The sequence below is a fragment of the Colossoma macropomum genome, unplaced genomic scaffold (genome assembly GCF_904425465.1).
Source record: "Colossoma macropomum unplaced genomic scaffold, Colossoma_macropomum, whole genome shotgun sequence".
In the NCBI taxonomy this organism is placed as follows: domain Eukaryota; kingdom Metazoa; phylum Chordata; class Actinopteri; order Characiformes; family Serrasalmidae; genus Colossoma; species Colossoma macropomum.
This window is the reverse complement of record NW_023494797.1, coordinates 6,252,289-6,274,131: the sequence shown is the minus strand read 5'-3', so window position 1 is coordinate 6,274,131 and position 21,843 is coordinate 6,252,289. Positions and strand designations below refer to the sequence as shown.

Genomic DNA, 21,843 nt, shown 5'->3' with positions numbered 1-21,843 from the left:
TGCACAGCTTTTGGCTAAATTACATTCTTAACAGTGAATTCCCACTAGAAAGGCTTTTATGCTGGGACAACACTGAAACTGTGTTCAGGGCAGACATCAATGTATGCTGCTATAGGCTCCTCCTTTGAGTCTTAGTTGTTCTTAGTATTCTTTTTCATGCTTTTAGGGAGTTTCTCTTTAGGTTTGCTCCTTAGTGGTCTAGACCAGGATTTCTGTAAAGTTGCCTTTTGTGACAACATCTGTTATAAAAAAGCTAGATAAGTAAAATAGAACTGACCTACCAAGGCTCCACCCATGAAAGCACTCTCTTTTGGACAAGCTTTACACAACACTGTCAAAAATCCCATTCAACCAAATAAGAAACTGTAGTGCATAACTTTTTTGTCAAAAGGCGCACATCATCCCTGAAGCAATGTGTATTCACCCCTCCAGGACTGCTAGCCACTACTTATGGTGCTGAAGCCTCTTCTTCCTCTGGTCAGCTTCAGCACCTTTGTTCTGGAAGAGATCATACTGTGAAACCTGTATACAGCTTTATGATAATTTAAGTAAAAACAAGAAAGGACATGAAAATTGTGTATGTATTTCAGCATCCGTATTGACAGATATATATGTAAAGAATTCTGGATATTAGCATCAGCCCAGAATTCTTCTCAGTGCATCGTACTTGTTTTATTACCCACAAATTCAAATAACACTACTCATAGATGTCCTCTCTGCCTAATTTTGGACACCCCAAACATGCCACTGCCCTCTGCTAATCCACTTTCATAGTGACGAGAGAGATTTCAAAACAAAAAAAAAAAAAGGGGCCCAAAGATATTAGGTCCCCTACATTATGGTCCTCAGTGCAACTGCCTCACAAGCAATGCTAATAATAAGCCACTGATCAGAATCTAGCACCCTAGAGCTCTTCTACGCAGACTCAGAAACATACAGTCGTACGTAAAAAGTTTGCCACCCCTGGTCAAATTGCCTGTTTCATTATTTTTCTCGGTGAAAATAAGTTGACACATCCTCTACAGAGAACACTCTTGTGCACACTGTAAGGCACAATTACAGCAATTACTGTATATATATATAAGGCAGAACTTGGAAGTGGGTAAGTGCAGCGCCCGGACAGTCTGTGATGAGCACATAACAAGAACACTACTGGATGAGTGAGAAATCCGACCGGCTGCCTCTGCATTAAAAGCCAGGTTAGGTCGGGAGTCACAACACAAATGTTAAGAAGAGCCATTTTGGCCTTTCAACAAAAATCAAACCAGCTTGGGAGCCGCAACATTTTATGTCCAGTGTGTCTCAGTATGTGATAATGTCCTAGTATAGGCTAAACAATATAAACGAAAACGCGGACTTACTTTGCTCTGCTTTAAGCTTTAGCTTAGCTCAGCTATAGCAGCTTTCCTCCCATCTCCGCCAGAAAACTTTTCCTCTAAAGTAGATCAGTTTCTTGTAAAATGTCTCTTAGCGTTCGACTGTTTTACGAGGCTGAAGTCGCGTCTTATTCTCCAGCTTCTCCATTTTCCCATTCCACCTTAAATTCTGACTGAGGCGCCGAATGTAACTGCTGCACCATTTAAGTTGGACCGGGAAAATTCGAAAGAGAAGCGACTTCATCTTCGCAACTTTTTAGTGTTTGACAGTCTCTCGTTGCAGATTTAACGTACCAGGAAACCAACTGCGCTGTTATAAATGCGAATAACGCATCGCTGCTATGTGACCTGCAGTCTGCACGCCAATTCTCAGTTGTTGCGAAACAGGGCGTTCGCGCTATGTTGTCCACGTCCCGTCTAGAAGATATTTTACTGACACAGCGATCCCTCCACTCTCAACAACGAGACCAAAACCGAAGTTGTAAAATCACTAAAGAAAACGGGTAGAATAGCTGTAACATGTGCTGCGTGGACATCCATTACCACAGGAACTTATTTCACCATAACTGTGCATTTTATCGCAGATGAGTGGCAGCAGCATCTCATGTGCTCCAAAGGCAGTGAATGAGAGCCTTCCAGTTAACTTGCCACATCACTTCCATTTGATTTATTAATAAAAGAGATTGGAAGTAAATGCATTATGGATCATTACAAATACTTTGCTCTGAATCGTAATCGAATAGAATCGTGAGGTGCCTAGAGACTCCCACCCCTAATACACACACACGCACGCACGCACGCACGCACGCACGCTCGCTCGCATATATATAATATACATATTAAATTAAAAAAAAAAAAAACAGAAATTGCAATTTGCAGAAAAATGCAGTATTTAAGTTTATTTCCTGCTGAGGACATGTAAACTTAATAGCTGGGGCATGTTTTCAGACCAGGAGTTACATGATGCAGACCAGCCCACCCCATACTCTACAAAAAAACACACACACACAGCATGGCCTTTGTGCAAAATAACTTTTCTAAAATCATTTCCGTTATTTAATGTATTACTCATATTCATTATTAATATTCTACACTCCATGGCTATGCTAGTGATAAAAAGAAAACTAGTAAAAGCTGTTATGTTAATTGTGACATAATTATGATTCAATATGCTACAAACTAATGCTAGAGAAGTAAGTTAACATCAGCATTTCTCACTGCCCACCTGCTCGGCTATGTCCTCATCTTCCTTAAGTAGCATTTTCATTCTTGTATTCTTTGTGCTACCTTGTTTTATTAGCTGATTTAACCCCTAAATTACTACAGAGACAACCTTGGAAGCCCATTGGGCACTGACTGTAATAAAGATGCTTAAGTGTGTTTGCTAAAAACTGAACAAATCTGGTCCTCCTGAGTTTCTTACTGCATGTTTTTGTGTTATTTTGCATTCTGCTCGTCCAGCGTGAATGCCTCATGAATAGATGCTACAAAGCCAATGAGCTTTAGGGCCAATGAGCTTTTCGAGTAACACTCCGAGCTTTGTGGAATTAAGAAACACCTTTGATGAATCACAACAAAAAAGCTTTAGAGTTGGAGTTAACCAAGCATATGGAACTTGCAAAATCCTTTTTGCCGAAGCAGAAAGAACAGCAGTAACTGGCTGACCCTTTTCTGCTTCTCTAATCATTATGGGTGACCTTAGAACTGCATGTGAAAGCAACTTGAATGTGCAAAATGGATTGTTAATGCTTGAAGGGTACAATGAGCTCCAGTTTTAGGAATTCATTAGAGGTTCTTTGACTGGCACAGTCCCTCTGCTTTTTAGAGCAGACAAACCAAGTCTGTTTATCTTCCAATCATCAGATTCCCAATTGTCTGAATTAATCAGATGTGAATAAAAATACAGATTAATATGTTATTCCACTCATGTGAAGGATGAAGGGCACGTTCTCAGTCTCAGAGAGCATGTGTCCACCAATCAGAGCATTCACAGTGCCCTCATCAATGATACATGGCCTCATTTCATTTATTCGCATGCAGCTGTCCTCCAACCAGAATGATCAAAACAGTGGGACAGAGTGGTTGAACTGCACACTGTCAAACTTATCAAACTGGTTTTAATTGAAGAATGGCGTTCAACGTCAGGCGAGAGCAATTTCGATCCTGTGTCCTGAACACACTCAAACTCTTACAAGCTGTGAATGATCTAAATTCCAACATGAATACAAAATATTTTAAAGGCCATTTATTAATGGTTTTCGTTTCAAATACAGCTTCCTAGTCATACTAGTATAATACTATACTTTAAAAAATCTAATCAAAATAATTCATCACAACTAATGAGGACACAGGATTACAATAAACCTTAACATGAAAATCACATGAATGCAGGGTGAACATGTATATGGAGTGAACGCAGTTTCCAACTGTTCTTGCTCTCATAATGCTCTGTTACATTTTGTTTTGAAAGGAAATGTAGCTTTCCAGTTTGCTGTTGCTGACGTTAGTTTATCCATTCAGCAGACCACAATGTCCAGTGTAATCTGCTGAATTACTAATAATGTTGATTTGACCGCAGCACTTGTGAAGAAGTTATCTAGCTACTACACATAACTAGCAAAGCTGTCCTGGCTGAATTTACTTTCTCCTAGTTGGAAATAATTTGTAGTTGCAGGTACAAAACAGATATTAAGAAATATTTTAACAAGAGAGGAGGAGGAGAAGGTACTCTGATGTGTGCAGATTCACAGAGAAGCATTTTGTGGTTGTTAAGCCAGCTTAACCTTCCAATATATGTTTAAACCTTTTTGCCAGCGATTATGGTTTCAGCTGTCAGTCATAAAATACTTCAGTTCACTGCTATACTCCTGAGAGAGCACATAAAATAGGGCTAGTGTGCTGTAGTGCAAGCTGCTTGAGCAAAAAGTCTCAGAAACTAATCTAAAATAAATCTTATACAGAAAGATGCCAGGTTAAAACTGAGGCAGGCAGCAGGACAGCCCATCTGTTTTTATGTACATTAATGTGACAGTGTATATTTTAAAAGGGAAAAAGACATCAATTGTGCTCAAAGAAGACACAACAACATAAATTAAGCCTGTAAATTAAAAAGTCTTTGGATGGGTTGACCATTCTGCTGTGTGATATAGCTGACCAACAGCGGTGTACTGCAGAGCCTCACACTAGCCTGGCTAGCAGGCGGCTATGCTAAACCCCAAGAGACCAGTGGTTCCTTCTATATGTTCCTCTGACATTCGCTCCCTCGATAACAACCTGGACTAACAATAACTCAGACTGTAACTGACTACACAGTGGGAGATAACGGATTACAGAAAGAAGGCTGGCTCAGCCATTCACGTAAGGGTCTCCTGTTAAGTGTTTTACACTGTATGTGCATTGTTGACTTTCTTTGCAGCAGCAGCAGCAGTAAAACTAACCGGCATATCATTCACTACCATTGCCTTCTCTTGAAATACCTGAAATACAGATTTTGCCATGAGCATTTTTACTGCTGATTATCAACCCACACCGCCAGTGTGTCATTGTTAAGTTCTGTCTACATGCACGCCGATGCACGCATGGGTGTCCGAAATTGCTTTGTGGATCGTCATCTCCATCACTAATACTGATACCGCTGGCACTGGTGCAGCTAAGCAATTAAAGCAATTAATTTAAAATACATTCAATCTCAGCAACATTCGCATTCTCACCAAGGCCATCTTCAATGTAGCATGTAATAATCTTATAGCCGAAAGACAGAGAATGGCATCATAATTAAACAGGAATTCTTCTATAGGACCAGAAGAGAATCGCCTGCCAAGTCTAATGCAGTCTCCAAGTTCCGCGTTGAAAAATCTGATCAGCCCAGCCTCTCAAGTTAATGCTGCTTTGAAATTATAATACCAGGCAAACTATCATCTATAATGCATTAATCAGGCAGACGGAGATGAAAGGCAGAGCGGCATATCGTTACTGTAATGTCACCTCTCAGTCCAATCCCTCTTGTCTCTGGAAAAAATGGGCCTGTATCAGACAAATAGCTCAGAGCCAGACACACATTTCTCTCTTTCCCTGATTATGAGGACTGGCTGACCTCTAGATTACGCTGCCCACCCCACCTCCCCACACCACCGTCATCCACTCTGCAAGTAATTACGGGTTTTTGACCAACAGAAATAAAAGCAGATACTGTTTGCAGCTAAAATGTCACATAGAAACATCTGTTGAAAAAAAAGCTAGCTTCAGGTCAGAGTGGGATGACAAGTTTAAATGGCCGAGACGAGACAAAGCAGCCACAATAAGATTTCGGCTTTGTTTCAGTAGTTATTTATTATGAATACTTATTCATTCATATTAAGGCCTAAACTGATATTTAGGCCCAAAACCCATTTCACCCCTCGCCTCTACCACTTAGCCCTTAGCCCTCTGTTTTGCGCATTCACGTCTAGGGTTAGGGTGTCCCAATTTTTGTTGAGATAGAGGGATAGGGTGAAAGGTTAGGGCTACATGGCCCTTCAAACTGAGGTCTTTCAGAGTCACACTCCAAACGGAGTGTTACGAGAAAAAAAGAAAAACCGGCAAGATGGCTGCGTGAGCAACCGAAGAAACCCACAAATGTAAGTATTTTCTCCACCTGCAGTGCTACAATATTTGTAAATATTTAAGACTGTGTGTTTCTGTTGTCTATTTGATTATTTTGTTTCTGTTGATTATTTGATTTTTTTTATTATTTTATCGGCTACAACATTTTTCACACTGGTCAGGTCCTAATTAATTTCTTTCTCTAAATAATCTATGCTTAATAATATCGGACAGGCTCCTTTTAATTAAGATTTAAGCTTCAACAAAAATGAATTGTTAATGAAGGCAAATAGTTTAGATATTTTCACCTTATTGTGCAGGTGTCTCCAAGTTTTCTTTTTGTTGTTGTTGTTGTTTTTTATGTATTTTATGTAATGAATGCTATAGTTCTTGTTGCAGAGGGCATGGAGTCTCCCCCCATGATTCTCCTCAGATTCTGCCAGCCTTTACTGGCCCTTCCTGCTCCAGCTCCGCCCTGGCATCACTCACTATTAATCACCCGCACCTGTTCCTCATTTTAGGACTCATTAGGACTGGGCCCAAATATCTCTTAACTGTGGCACAGAACTGATGAGCAGCTACAGAAAGCATGTGGTTGAGGTTACTGACAATAAAAGATGCTCCACTAGTTAGCAAAGGTAAATATCAGAAACCTGCTGGCAGTAGAATAGAAACAGTTGCATTAGTCCTCAACCCGTCCAAAAATTTCTTCGCACATGGGACACAGACTATTGCACTTGCATATTGCCTTTGCAGTTCACTGCTGTTGTAAACTGCTACCTCTCCTGCTTGTATTTTTGCTTTGAGTTTTTTTTAGGAATAGCTGCACACAATATTTGCAATGGGCAATCGTCTAAGCATTGGCCTGATCGTCAGAAGATTGTGAGTTTGATCCCCAGCAATCCCATGACAGCATAACTGGCTTCTCTCTCTCTGGATGGGTAGAGGTGCCCCATCTCCACATCATGTGATTCTAGCCAATGTGGGTATCTGTTAGCTGATGTAACAGAACTGGACAGTTAGCATTATCCTCCTAGTGCATTCAGGTAACTGGGTAAAAATTTTAAAAAGCAGAAAAAAAATCAGCTCGAATGCTACATTAGAACATATTTCTGTATACGACCAACAGGCAGAAATACGTTCTTATATGAGGTAATGAAGGGTCCACTCCAGGAGGCGGGCTTTTCTGATAAGCCAACGTGGATCTTCTGCAGAGTAGTAAGCTAATGATCATGCAATGATTATAACAAGACAGCATAGTTAGCTGCTTTGCTGCACCTGTGTTCACTCAAGACACTCCTTGTTTTGGCTTGCAATGGAAACACAATATTTTAATTTTATGGCAGTCATAAAGTAATTTTCAAAACTGTTATCAATATTATCAGCTATATACTTTTCAGATTATCCCAAAGGGCTCAGAAAGTTGTTCTCACCACCGTCTATGCTGTGTTTGTGTCTTATAAACTCTTGGAAGTACTACTGAGTGAGTTGTTGCTTTCACTCAATACTAAAATGTTTTTTTGTGTAGTTTATGCATAATGCATACAGTTACACATGCAGGAAAACATGAACGTGAATAAATTAATAAAGCCAACTGGGGACGCAAACATTCACAAAAACTTCAAGAACAGTCAAAACTTACAAGTAGAGTTGTCCCAGACAAAGAATTGTTGTGACTGACCAAAAGACCCGGGGTTTCACTTGTAAAACATACTTAAGTCTGTAAGTAATGTTTAATAAAGTTCGACAAAATGATTCATAAAAACAAGCACGCTTGAATATATACATGCAAATTAGATGTGCCACTAAACACAAATGATCATAGATGTAAACAAGCTTTTCAACTCTACCCTTCATTTAGCTAAACTGCATCTAAAAATTTTAAGCAATAAACACATGAAAGTTACAGCATCTCCTCTTTTACGGACTCAGGTGAACACAAGTGCACAGAGTGTACATGTATAAATGCCAAAAGGAATCTGGGGAAAACTCATGAGCTCGTGAGCCAGTCATACCGAGAAAGCCTCGCTCCACAATGCTTGGCTTTCTTGGTCCTTGAGAAAAGTAAACGGAGCAATCACTCAATAGTGAATGAAATGTCTGTGTCTTTTTGTAGCTTGTTAATTTACCCTTAATATGCAACTAAATAAATAACTAAATTGTCACTCATCACATAGTCTGTCTGCTTTAGGATAGCCTCGATATTCCCCATGCAATTTTTAAAAGAAAAAGACAAAAGACTTTAAATTGAATTTCATTTAAATGATTTTGGATTTCACATATCGCTTTAGCTTTAATTGTAAATTGTTGTTATGGCAAAGGACAGTTTAGATTTATGTCATGTATAAGAAGTCAGTACATTCTTGTAGGCTCATGTATTCACATCACACTGGCACTGCCAATAAGAAATGTCATATGTCAGGTTGGAACTTGATCTACACACATTTTCACATCAAATTCATTTTTTTTTAAAATGTTTAAAGTCTCACATTATGTTCAGCAAATGTGGAGAAGTTCTACACTACGCCAAATGAAAGTTAGCAGTTGTTGTTAATATTCTTACTGTCCTACCTCCTCCTTAGTGAGTGGTCTGAAACGGGCCTGGTATCTGCTGAGCTCCACATTGAGCCGATGTACCGTCATCTTTAACCCGTCATTTTCATCCACCAGTTCCTGCGCTTGCTGCCTCAGGCTCAGCAGCTCAGAGCTTTCACCTACACACACACAGGGAACACTTTAAGTGTCTCATTTATAGAAAAGAATGAAAAACACAACAACTTACAGTCTCTCTCACTCACACAAGTGCACAATCATGCATCAAACCTCTCCAACCTGCAAAGTCACACAAAGCTGCCTATTAAAAACTCAATACTACACCTTCACATTAAGGAAGACACTCATGTGTATCTTCAGTAAAAAAAAAGATTTAAGCACTGTGTGAGCGTGTATGTGTGAGTCATTTTTAAAGCAATACATGGATACAGGATATACCGTAACAGCTGTCATATTATAGATTTATCAGGGGTAAACCATGACTATTAGTGCTAGGTCTTCAGTTTGGACCATAAATGTCTAAATGAGTGAAAAAACAGCTCTGAATTTTCCGGTAGCACTCCTTTGAGATTCTAGTAGTATGTTAGCATTAAGCTAATGGAAATTGACACTGTATAACATTTTTGGCTGTTCTGGATTAAACAAGAGCATTTGAAGCTTGTCATGTTAACAGTTTGGGTGGTATAGCGTAGTGGGAGCCATCTCAAGCAGAACTCCTAACACTAACTTCACCTACCTGTGGAAAATGAAATTGTAAGTTGGTCTAGACAAGAGTACCTGCCAAATGCTGTATATGTAATATACAGTTGTTTGCAAATGTTTGGGCACCACTGGCCAAATTACACAATACGTTGATTTTTGAAGTGAAAAAAATAAACATAACATCTGCAATAAACAATTTAAAAAATAATAACATTTACAATATTTATTTAATATTTAAAGAAAAAGGGCTGAAATTCCAACAAGGCATTTCAGGCAGGTGAGAAAAGTGATGGAGTTACTACCTGGCTTTGTGACTTTGCAGATCATTTACAAGCACAACAAGCTATATGACACACTAAAGGAAAGAGAAAAACTAAAAAAAACATATGCCCTGCTTAAGCCTTCTCTGATGGAGTGAAAGGCCCAAGGGTTCCCCTTGGATTTATATGTGTGTATTCATATTTAGGATCATGTGTTCATGTGTGTATGTGTCTTAGGGCCTAGTGCAGTGTGTGTGGGGCCTGTTTAGGCCCACCTGTAGAGTGGCTCCTCTCTGTAGAGGAGTGCATGAGCTGCTGTTGAAGCTGCAGGATTTGCTGGCTTTTCTCTGAGCACCTCCTCTCTAGTGCCTCCTTCTCTGCAGCCAGAGCCTGATTGTGCTCCCTCAGCTCTTGCACCAGCTTCTGCTGAAGCTCCACAGCACTGCGGTATGCCTCGTTCGCCTCTGCACAACACAGCACAGCCCACCATAACACAACACAGCACACCATAACGACACAACACAGCATATGACACGACATGAGTGCATGGCATGAAGACACAGCACAACACAACACAGCATAGTGAATGACACAGCACAACACACCACATAGCATAGTGCAGCACCTTGAAAACATATATAAATACATAATCGAGCACATAAAAACACTCAACACACCATGCCCAACAACACAACGGATATTCCTACAGATATCCTACACAGTCAGATATCAGATATCAACACACACAGCACAACAGAACAAAGCAAAAACAAATCAGAACAGTGTAATTACAGCACAACAATTAGCAATTCAGCCAAAGGCAGACAGAAGAGATGGACAGAGAGCTGAGCAGATGGGAGAGGAGAGAGAATGGATGAATGCCACGGAACTGTGCATTAATTTGTCTTAATGTAGTTCTGCATGGCAGGATAACTGATAATCTAAAATTCGCAGGCTAGAAAGACTATGGATCAACGATGTCCAACTTCTCTTACAGCTATATAACAATTAGAACACTAATGGACACTTATACTGCACCAATTAGCATGGCGCAAACTGCAGACATGAAGCGCCAACGTATGAATTAGTCATAAAAGGCATGTTACCAGTGTACAAAAGTACTTAAACCCTTTGGCACCAGGGAACTTTTTCCACTGGCCATCATTCCACTGCTGAATGTTCTAGTTTTTGGTACCTGTTCAAGATTGGTACCAATAGGACCTAATGGTAGTTGTTCTCTCCTGTCACTTGCAGCTAAAGACAGCAACAATTTAGCAAAACATTTACTCTTCAAAGTGAGGATAAAGTCACCACGCACTATTACAGCACTAAAAAAGTTCACTAGAATGTAAAGTAGAAGAGTATGTTGATGTGTCGCTTTTTAGAATAATTCCTTTGTACAGAGTTTGCTAAGGTGATATAATCTAGTTAGGAAGCAATCGTTATTAGCATTTAGGCTAGCCTCCACAGAACAATTGTTTTGGCATATATTTTCACACCCAACAGAGGCTGTGTAAACGTAAGCATTTAAGCATTAGAGTATATTTGCACAGTATATTGTTTCATGTCAGACAGTAAGTAACGCTAACTAGAAAGTAATAAGTAATTAGCCAAATTAGCTTCAGAGGTGCATAAAATGACCAAAAAGACAATGTGCTCAATTGCTATTTGTAGTTCTTATGACAGTTCCTAAAAAATCTCTAAAGCATGTGGCAAATAAACTAGAACTATAACTGTAAGTTTTGTTGGTTCCCCCTTGAGTCCATTCTTGTTTTTAGATGTTCAGTGAAAAAATGTCCAAATAGATAAGGGTAAAATTAGTTTAATCTGTGAAAATGTAATTTGTTGCTGATTATTCAATCACATTTTAAAATGGATAGTTCCAGTCATAAAATCTCATTTGTTGTATTCAAAGCCGTTGTAAAATACTCACACCTGTGACCACCTCACAACAACTAAATTCTGTATTTCTGCACCATTTCACGAAAAATCTTTGTGCTGTTAATGGAAGCTAATGCCGCTTGTACAGACCACCAAGTGTTCTGGTGAAGTATGAACCCGTTTTTGTTTAAACTGACAGCCTGACAACTTATTTTCCTAACTAGAACCAGACTGGTCAGCTAGCCATCAGGCTAAAAGATAGCAAACATACTAAACAACCATCACAAGCTTGAATTAAAGTACTGACAATATAATACACTGTAAAACAGCAATATAAAAGTCTAAAGAATGTCAGTCAGATCTGCCTTAAGTGGCATCAAACCCAGGCTGAATCTCAAACGGCTCTGTGCTCCCTAAATAGTAAACCATGTAAGCTTTGAAATTCCAGCTTGTACAGCCAAATAGTGCACTACATGTCAAGTATGGATATGGCTGAATCCCAAATAACTGTTTTTAGCTATATTATGTACTGTTGGGGTGCAGGAGCCAGTATTTCAATTCATATGTAGTGCACTATGTAGGGAGTAGGGAACCATTTGAGATTCAGCCCCTGTGTGGGAGGAGTGTCGCCATTAGCTTGTTGCTAAATAAGACTCACAGTGGTACAAAAAGATCTTATAAAGCGAAAGTTTATAAGCGATGGGTGAACGTTCTTCTCCTCATTCAGCGGTCCATGGTTGTTTGGCACCAATACCATACTCTAAAGGAACTACATTTCTTGGCAGAGTACTTGGTTATGTTGGTTATTATTAATAACAACAAATTATTTACTGAAAAATTGTGGATTTTATCATATTTTATGGTGTCTGCCGTTTTATAAAAGAAATAAGAACACCCTTTCCCATGATAAAATCACAGTAATGCATGGCCCCACATTTGGTTTACTAAAACATGTCAATGCCAATGCTCTAAGCCTACACAAGAATATCCTCACGAGTGTCCTCCTTTGTGCTAAGCTGAATGTCGCCACGATAAGCGACAATGGCTGGTGTTGTTGCAGCCAGCGGCATGTCAGAAAACTGACTGTAAGCCATCCTTTAATGTCAAAGTCAGCTGTAAAGTTCACAGTCAGTGTGATAGCAGCTTGCCAGAGGAGCAGCCCCATAAACAGACCCTGCAGCTCTCCTGCCACCGGCATGACTTCAACTGGGCTCAGCTGCGAACACACACACTCAACTCAAATGTCGAAACTCCATAATATTAGCATTGATTAACACACATACAAACTGACATACACATGCATTCACACATATGCAGCTTAATGTATACATGGAGGGTTCTACGTCCTATGCTTACTAGCATAAAGGTTGGAAGGTTAGCCCTGGCAGCCACTAATGAGAATAAAAAGGGAATTAGCAGAGCAGGAGGCTGCAGGATCATTTTTGGGGTCATAGTTCAGCAATTTATCTTACCCATGGGAATAATTAGGCCAAGAGGGTCAGCAAATGGCTGCTTACATAAGTAATTCATTGTCTAAAGATTTTACGTGGTTGAAAATATACTTTAATAATATCTATAATGTCCCCAAGCTAATGTCTTTCCCTAATCTAAACTTGTTGGTACAAACATTGTACAAATTTCAAATTTAATACAGTTTGTTACACCTAAGCCTGGCGTCAGGGGGTCATACAGTATGGCAATACCCAAGCAATGATAATGCAAGTATATAATTCTTACAGTGTCAAGCACAAAAAAACAGGGAAACTAAACTTTGCTTCTGCTGCTTGTTGCACTAAGCTAACTTAAAAGACTGCATCATCTCACTGTTAAACTTCCATTTGAAGCATGCTGAATGTTTAAAATATTTAGCTACTTATTTACTTTATTTAACATTCAGAGAGTTTTGTATTGATTAAAAAAGATTCAACTGACAAATAAGACATGTTAATAGTCTTGTTTGTGTGGCTTCCTAAACAGTACGAGATACTGTCATCCATGAAATTACAAAATTACAAAAATTACACAAAATTACAAAAGTAAGTACAAACCTTAAGTTAAGATGGCTGCTACTAATGTTTTAAGCTATGCAACATACTTTCTATGCTTTCTTATGTCATAAAGAGTCAGAAACCACAAAGGCAAGACACACAATGCTAAATGCTAAACTGTTGGCTAAAAACTTCCATTACTTGTTAGCTACCTTAGCCTTGTAGCTCCAATGAAACGTCAGACACCACACATATCTTGGTTGATCGACTACATTTGAGGTAAGGGGAAATTTATGTAAATTAGATTTTTGGCCAAACAATTGCTTTAAAATCAGTGCATGAAAGCATGTCTCAACAGTTACCACTAAACGGCAAAACGTTTTATCCTTCATTCATGTATCTGCCACTGAAAGCACTGGCAAAGCACTGCTGCTGGGGATAACTGATGGCAAAGTTTAAGGCTCATGACCCCCTGTGCACCCTCTCACCTGATCTGCTGTCTTGCTCTCTGCCTCTGGCAGGACTCTGCTTCATCATCGAGGTCTTCCGCTTGGGAGTGCTGGTGGTCAGAGACTTTGGGGATTGAGCGCTCAGGTCTTCATTCAGATCTGACAGAAAATAAGTGAATGAGTGAGTGGATAAATCTGAACGTATGGCTCTTGTTGATCATATGTATAACTGAATCATCACCTGCATAGTTAAAAATAAAGTTTCCTGAATGGTTCTTGCCTCGAACGTATGTTTCTAGGCAAAAATGCTTAATAGGCATAGAACCATTATGTGGAGGTTCATTCAACTTTAATTTTAGGTTCTTCACATTTACTCATCTCATTTAATAAAGCACTATGGAAAGTTTATTTAAGGAATCAAAAGTGGTTCTTCTATGGCTCTGCTCTAAGAATCATGTTTTGCACTTTTGTTTTCAAGAATGTGGGGGGTATTTTACAAATCAAGATTTCCCAAACAAGGGGGGCACAGTGGTGCAGTGGGTAGTGTTGTTGCCTCACAGCAAGAAGGGCCTGGGTTTGATACCCTGACCGGGTGACCAGTGTCCTTTCTGTGTGCTTGTTCTCCCAGTGTCTCACTGGGTTTCCTCCCATAGCTTATACTAAAAATCAAGTCTGTCAATTAAGAGAGTTAAAAGACACGAAATCCTGCCGTGTAAAATACCCCACTGTTTAGTGTATTTCCTCATTTTTACTTATCACAGTAGCTGTTCTGTACTCCTAACTCTTTTTTTGCGGGAGTGGCCGAGTTCTAAAAAAATGTCCCTCCAAACATGTGATCAGCAGTTAGACAGTTTATTATTAGATTCTGATGTAAATTACATAACTTATATGAAAGCTGCTACACCTATACCAGAATAATTAATTATGCATGACTCATTATGTTAAAACAGCCTGTCACCTCTTACTTTTTAGGACTTTTTTTGAATAGGCCTCTTACTTTTCATTTTTCATTTATTTACTTATTTTAAAATGTCAGTTTGGCCCATTAAGGAGCAGTAATGTTTAGAAAGTAGTGTAAATGCTAGTGTGTTTTATTTATTGATTGAGCCCACACAGCATATAAGCTTCCGGTAATAAATAAATAAATAAACAAACATCTGCCATCAGCCAATTTGGCTGTAAAGAAATCAGAATTGGCCAAAATTTGTGATCAATGCATTCCTACTTGTTTGATTTCTAGTTTTGTATATCTAAACTGGGACCCTGATTTGCTCTAAAAATCAGTGTTAGAGCAGATCAGACTGATTGTGGAATGCAAAACCTGGAGAGGTGAAACAATACATGGTGCTGCAAAAATCAGACAATGCTTATGAGACAATGCACATCCCCAACTTAAACCACACCAGCACTCTTAGTGCCATACAGCACATTCCCAACTTAACCCACACCAGCACTTTTAGTGCCATACAGCACATTCCCAACTTAACCCATACCAGCACTTTTAGTGCCATACAGCACATTCCTAACTTAACCCACACCAGGATTTTTAGTGCCATACAGCACATTCTCAACTTAAACCACACCAGCATGTTCAGTGCCATATAGCACATTCCCAACTTAAACCACACCAGCACTTTTAGGGCCATATAGCACATTCCCAACTTAACCCACACCAGCACTTTTAATGCCATACAGCACATTCCCAACTTAACCCACACCAGCACTTTTAGTGCCATATAGCACATTCCCAACTTCAACCACACCAGCACTTTTAGGCCCATACAGCACATTCCCAACTTAACCTACACCAGCACTTTCAGTGCCATTAAGCACATTCCCAACTTAATCCACACCAGCACTTTTAGTGCAATATAACACATTCCCAACTTAACACACACCAGCACTTTTAGTGCCATACAGCACTTTCCCAACTTCAACCACACCAGCACTTTTAGGCCCATACAGCACATTCCCAACTTAACACACACCAGCACTTTTAGTGCCATTAAGCACATTCCCAACTTAATCCACACCAGCACTTTTAGTGCCATATAACACATTCCCAACTTAACCCACACCAGCACTTTTAGTGCCATACAGCACATTCCCAACTTAACCCACACCAGCATGTTCAGTGCCATTAAGCACATTCCCAACTTAATCCACACCAGCACTTATAGTGCCATACAGCACATTCCCAACTTAACCTACACCAGCATGTTCAGTGCCTTACAGCACATTCCTAACTTAAACCACACCAGCATGGTTAGTGCCATACAGCACATTCCCAACTTAACCCACACCAGCATGTTCAGTGCCATTAAGCACATTCCCAACTTAATCCACACCAGCACTTATAGTGCCATACAGCACATTCCCAACTTAACCCACACCAACACTTTTAGGCCCATACAGCACATTCCCAACTTAATCCACACCAGCACTCTTAGTGCCATACAGCACATTCCCAACTTAACCCATACCAGCACTTTTAGTGCCATACAGCACATTCCTAACTTAAACCACACCAGCACTCTTAGTGCCATACAGCACATTCCCAACTTAACCCACACCAGCACTTTTAGTGCCATATAGCACATTCCCAACTTAACCCATACCAGCACTTTTAGTGCCATACAGCACATTCCTAACTTAACCCACACCAGGACTTTTAGTGCCATTAAGCACATTCCCAACTTAACCCACACCAGCACTTTTAATGCCATACAGCACATTCCCAACTTAACCCACACCAGCACTTTTAGTGCCATATAGCACATTCCCAACTTCAACCACACCAGCACTTTTAGTGCCATACAGCACTTTCCCAACTTCAACCACACCAGCACTTATAGGCCCATACAGCACATTCCCAACTTAACACACACCAGCACTTTTAGTGCCATTAAGCACATTCCCAACTTAATCCACACCAGCACTTTTAGTGCCATATAACACATTCCCAACTTAACCCACACCAGCACTTTTAGTGCCATACAGCATATTGCCAACTTAACCTACACCAGCATGTTCAGTGCCTTACAGCACATTCCTAACTTAAACCACACCAGCATGGTTAGTGCCATACAGCACATTCCCAACTTAACCCACACCAGCATGTTCAGTGCCATTAAGCACATTCCCAACTTCAACCACACCAGCACTTATAGGCCCATACAGCACATTCCCAACTTAACCCACACCAACACTTTTAGGCCCATACAGCACATTCCCAACTTAACCCACACCACATTTAGTGCCATACAGCACATTCCTAACTTAACCCACACCAGCACATTTAGTGCCATATAGCACATTCCCAACTTAAACCACACCAGCACTTTTAGGGCCATATAGCACATTCCCAACTTAAACCACACCAGCACTTTTAGTGCCATATAGCACATTCCCAACTTAAACCACACCAGCACTTTTAGGGCCATATAGCACATTCCCAACTTAACCCACACCAGCACTTTTAGGGCCATATAGCACATTCCCAACTTAACCCACACCAGGACTTTTAGGGCCATATAGCACATTCCCAGCTTAAACCACACCAACACATTTAGTGCCATTAAGCACATTCCCAACTTAAACCACACCAGCACTTTTAGTGCCATACAGCACATTCCCAACTTAACCCACACCAGCACTTTTAGGGCCATATAGCACATTCCCAACTTAACCCACACCAGCATGTTCAGTGCCTTACAGCACATTCCCAACTTAAACCACACCAGCACTTATAGTGCCATACAGCATATTCCTAACTTAACCTACTCCAGTACACTGAGTGTTATACAGCACATTCCCAGCTTAACCCACACCAGCACTTTTAGTGCCATATAGCACATTCCCAACTTAATCCACACCAGCATGTTCAGTGCCATTAAGCACATTCCCAACTTAACCCACACCAGCACTTTTAGTGCCAATAGCACATTCTCAACTTAACCCACACCAGCACTTTTAGTGCCATATAGCACATTCCTAACTTAAACCATACCAGCATGGTCAGTGCCATACAGCACGTTCCCAACTTAACCTACTCCAGTACACTGAGTGATATACAGCCTATTCCCAGCTTAACCCACACGTGCATGTTCAGTGCCGTGCAGCACATTCTTAACTTCACTGACTGCACCACATTAAGAGCCATACACACTCACAACTTCATTCCCACCAGCACTTTGAATGCCAAACAGCACATTCCCACTAAACCCACACCAGCACACTTCCAGCTCCAGCCTCCTGCTAATTTCATTAGCAGGTTGTGCAATGACATGAATACAGTCATGATTTTATATTGTTTCATCCCTAAAATCTGCTGAAGACAACGTTTGCTTAGTTCTTAGTATGGTGGTGCAAAAGTTTGAGATGTATGGGAATTTTGCCTGAAACAAGGCAGTGAACTACACCACCACCATTTCAAATAGACAGCGTGCTATCTACTGTGAAACACAGACATTTTTTGCAGCACCTCTGCAAGCACTCCAGGGGAGTCTGCAAGGGAACTGAACTTCATATCCAACAACAGCCTCGGGCAGTTATGATTTTTTACATAAACCTAAGAGATGACACTTCCCTTCATGGTTCTGGGCCTTTTGGTGCCCTGCAGTCATGAAACTATGAAACAACTTTGAAACTGTATCACAATTTGTCATAGAACCAACCTGGAAACTACAGAAGCTCGCCCCTCCTGAAAACTTATTTTTCTGGCCAAAAATAAGCACTCTTGTGCACACATGATAGCTCAGCATTGAAACAATCATGCGGCTTACATAAAGTGCCAGTGTAGGTCTCTCTCTCTCTTCCACAACCAGTAGGTTTTGTGTGCCCATTCCTTCTTTGCCCATTGTCTACATCTTTTTTTATAGTAGCCTAAAAATGAAATGTGACGTGGAGAAAAACTCCAAAAAATGCTTAAATGAAATAGAAGAATTAGACAGAAACATCCCACTCTCCTCCTCCCTAATAGTCTGTCTCTTTCTCCCCTTTGAAAAGTCCAGTACTGACGACAATTAGCGCCTGAAACAGTCACACCAGAGTGGCTGGCCTATGATAAATGGGCCACGTCGTGTACCACTGTCTGACGCTTTTGTAGAAAATTGCACACAGGCTATTATCATGATTTCATGGACTTGGCACCTCATTTCTCTAACTCAGGCTGAATGGAGGATTTGACCTCACTGAGAAGTTTAATTTGCTTAATTTGCTCCTTTGAACAAAGACTGCATGTTTAAACCTTTCACTACCTTAAAGAGATCCTGTAATGAGTCAAAGTCATTTTTAGCTTGTCAGTCTCACATATTAACAACTGGCTGTTAATCAAGTGGATTGCCACATTCAGTAGCTACGAATCAGCATCAAAACCAGATCAGAAAGGCTGTTCATCAGTTCAAGAACTGCCACTACTAGCCTCTACTTAACAACGTCATGTTCTACATCTGCTATTATTAGGTAACCGTTAGGTTTCTGAACAGTTTGTCAATTGTTTATTTATTCATTTGATTGATTTTCTCATAGTGGCAAAATTTACTCACACTATCGTGACCTGTCATTGTGCACAATATCTACTAAACTCTTTGCATTAAACACTAACGTGTGCCCTCCGCAACGTACAGTCCAGTGAAAATGGCAAGTTAATCATTTCTCAGAAGATATTTCTGATGAGGTCTGATATAAGACAATCTACTTGCATTAGGAAAAGGGAAAAATCTAAGGAAAAGTTCCCAAATCTGGATTTCCAAAAATAACTAAAAGAAAGAGAAAACTGGACCTAATAACCGTGCAAGGCCAGGTAGACCACTAAAACTGTCCCCATCAGATAAACAGTACTAAAAGTTTTCATCTTTGAGAGAGAGGAGAACACCAAGCTCCACTGTTGCTTCAGATCTGAAAAAATCCACAAGTTTTCTGTCCATCCTTCCACTGTGAGAAGACAACTCAAGTAGCAGTTACTGAGAAAAGGAAATAGACAAAAAAGCAGAAAACAGAGAAGAAGCTGTTGGGGATAGACCAAGGGACCCACCACCCCAGAGTTCAGACCTCAACATCATTGAATGTGTTTGGGATTATTTGTATTGTGAGAAGTAGAAAATGTAACCAACTTTTAAAACTGAATTTTGGGGGTGTGGAAAAAATACCCCTGCAGAATTCTTTAAAAAACTGAAAGCAAGTCTCCTGAAAAGAACAGGAGCTGTAATGAAGGTAAATGGTAGACAAATTAAATACTACAAAAAAATACATTATATTTAGCTGTTAAGGCTTTTTGCATAATTTACTGTCAAGTATATGTTTCTTGCTTTTTCCTGACACTGAAAATTAATAACTTGTACTGAATGGTTGTTTTGATTGTAAAGGAAATAAATGACAGATGTTCTCTGGAATTTGCACAGTACTGTATGTAGCCAGCCACTCCATTTTTTTCAAACGGCCGACTGCACAATGTTGATGAACAGAAGGGGTTTGCAATATGGTAAAAGTATAACATCATGATACTTAATTATGCATTCAAATGCTTTTTGAGTTTTAACAGTTTTATACATAATTGTTGCCTTTACTAAAGAACCCTTAATGAACCATTTTGAGAGTGTAACACACTAAAACTTTGCCAAAACTATTAAATAGAACTCTGAAATTGAAAACTGCAGGTTTTTCTAATTTCCCCATTGCACTTACTACGCATCACTACTTCCAATTGCACAGAGTCAGTTATAATCTCTTGGGGTCCTGGCATTTTCAGGATTTAAACTTTGAATACCCCTAAAATAGGGTGAAACCCTACTAGCTACGACACTAAGGAGCCTAAACCTCTCTTTAATGAAACATGCAGAAGCACTGATTAAACCAATAGTATGTTCAGAAAAGCTTATAGTGATGTCACATCATGATAAGCATATCATGTCATCCACCCCACTGAACACGCTGTGCTGTACCTGCTTAATTCTGTATAACAGAAGCTCTCAGTTAGCAATCTTTGCTTGGTTAAGGGAAGAGCAACTTAGCTATCCTTTTCACTCATTGAGAGCATGGCCAGTTGTTCTTTCATGGACTACCATAGTACAAAGATTAAAAGAAAAAAATGAATATTTTATAAAATAAATAATTTTCTCAAATCTGTGTGTGCCACAGTTGTTGGCATTTCTTCATTTTATACTTTGTGCAGCCTCCCTTTGCAAAGACAACAGCTCTGAGTCTTCTCCTATAATGCTTAATGAGACTGGAGAACATATGACAAGGGATCTGAGACCATTCCTCCATACAGAATCTCTCCAGATCCTTTAGGTTCCAAGGGTCACCATTGCGGACAGTCCTCTTCAGCTCATCCCATAGGTTATCTATAAGGTTTAAGTCAGGGGACTGGGATGGCCACGGCAAAACCTTGATTCTGTGGTCAGTGAACTACTTTTTGTGTTGATTTTGAGGTCTGCTGGAAGAATCAGCTATGGCCCAGCTTCCTGGTTGAGGCATTTAGGTTTTGATTTATATCTCCTGGTACTTGAGTCCATGATATAACATATCCGAACAAGTTGTTCAGGGCCTGTGGAAGAAAACTGTAGGCGCTTAAGTTCGTTTGTCCTCGAGTTCGTTTGTCCTTCTTCTTGCAACCTTCCCAAAGAACATGTGGTTATGTAGGTGGAGTCTGATTGTAGTTTAGGAGCCATTCTGACCCCAAGACCTAACTAATGTCTGCAATTCTCCATCTGTGATCCTTGGAGATTCTTAGCCCACCTGAACCATCCTGCTTATTGTGTTTGAGGTCAATATACAAATAAGCCCTCTTCCTAGTATTTTTGTAACATCTCAGGTTGCTACAAACTTCTTGATCATTGCTATGATAGAGGAATATTTTTTTTGTTTAGCTATTTTCTTCTAGGCTTTTCTTCAGGATTTGTGTAGCTCAGGAACATTTTGTTGCACATCACTGCTGTATTCTCTGGTCTTTCTCATAATCATGGATGACTGAGGGAATTTGGTCTGTGTGTCACCTCATATTTATACCTATAACATATTTAGTTTTCATAATAACTTTAAAACATAAAATACA

The 21,843-nt window shown here is 39.8% G+C and overlaps 1 protein-coding gene across 1 annotated transcript in view; it reads right to left on the bottom strand.

Annotated features, from left to right (window-relative positions):
- The window catches only part of cep89 (centrosomal protein 89), a 177,965-nt gene that overhangs the window by 142,537 nt on the left and 13,585 nt on the right, over nucleotides 1–21,843 (bottom strand). Inside the window, exons 8-10 of the mRNA XM_036584282.1 lie at nucleotides 13,830–13,949; nucleotides 9,748–9,936; nucleotides 8,529–8,671 (exon numbers count right to left, since the gene is read on the bottom strand). Of these exons, the coding sequence (XP_036440175.1) occupies nucleotides 8,529–8,671; nucleotides 9,748–9,936; nucleotides 13,830–13,949 (452 nt within the window). The remainder of the gene's footprint in view (nucleotides 1–8,528; nucleotides 8,672–9,747; nucleotides 9,937–13,829; nucleotides 13,950–21,843) is intronic.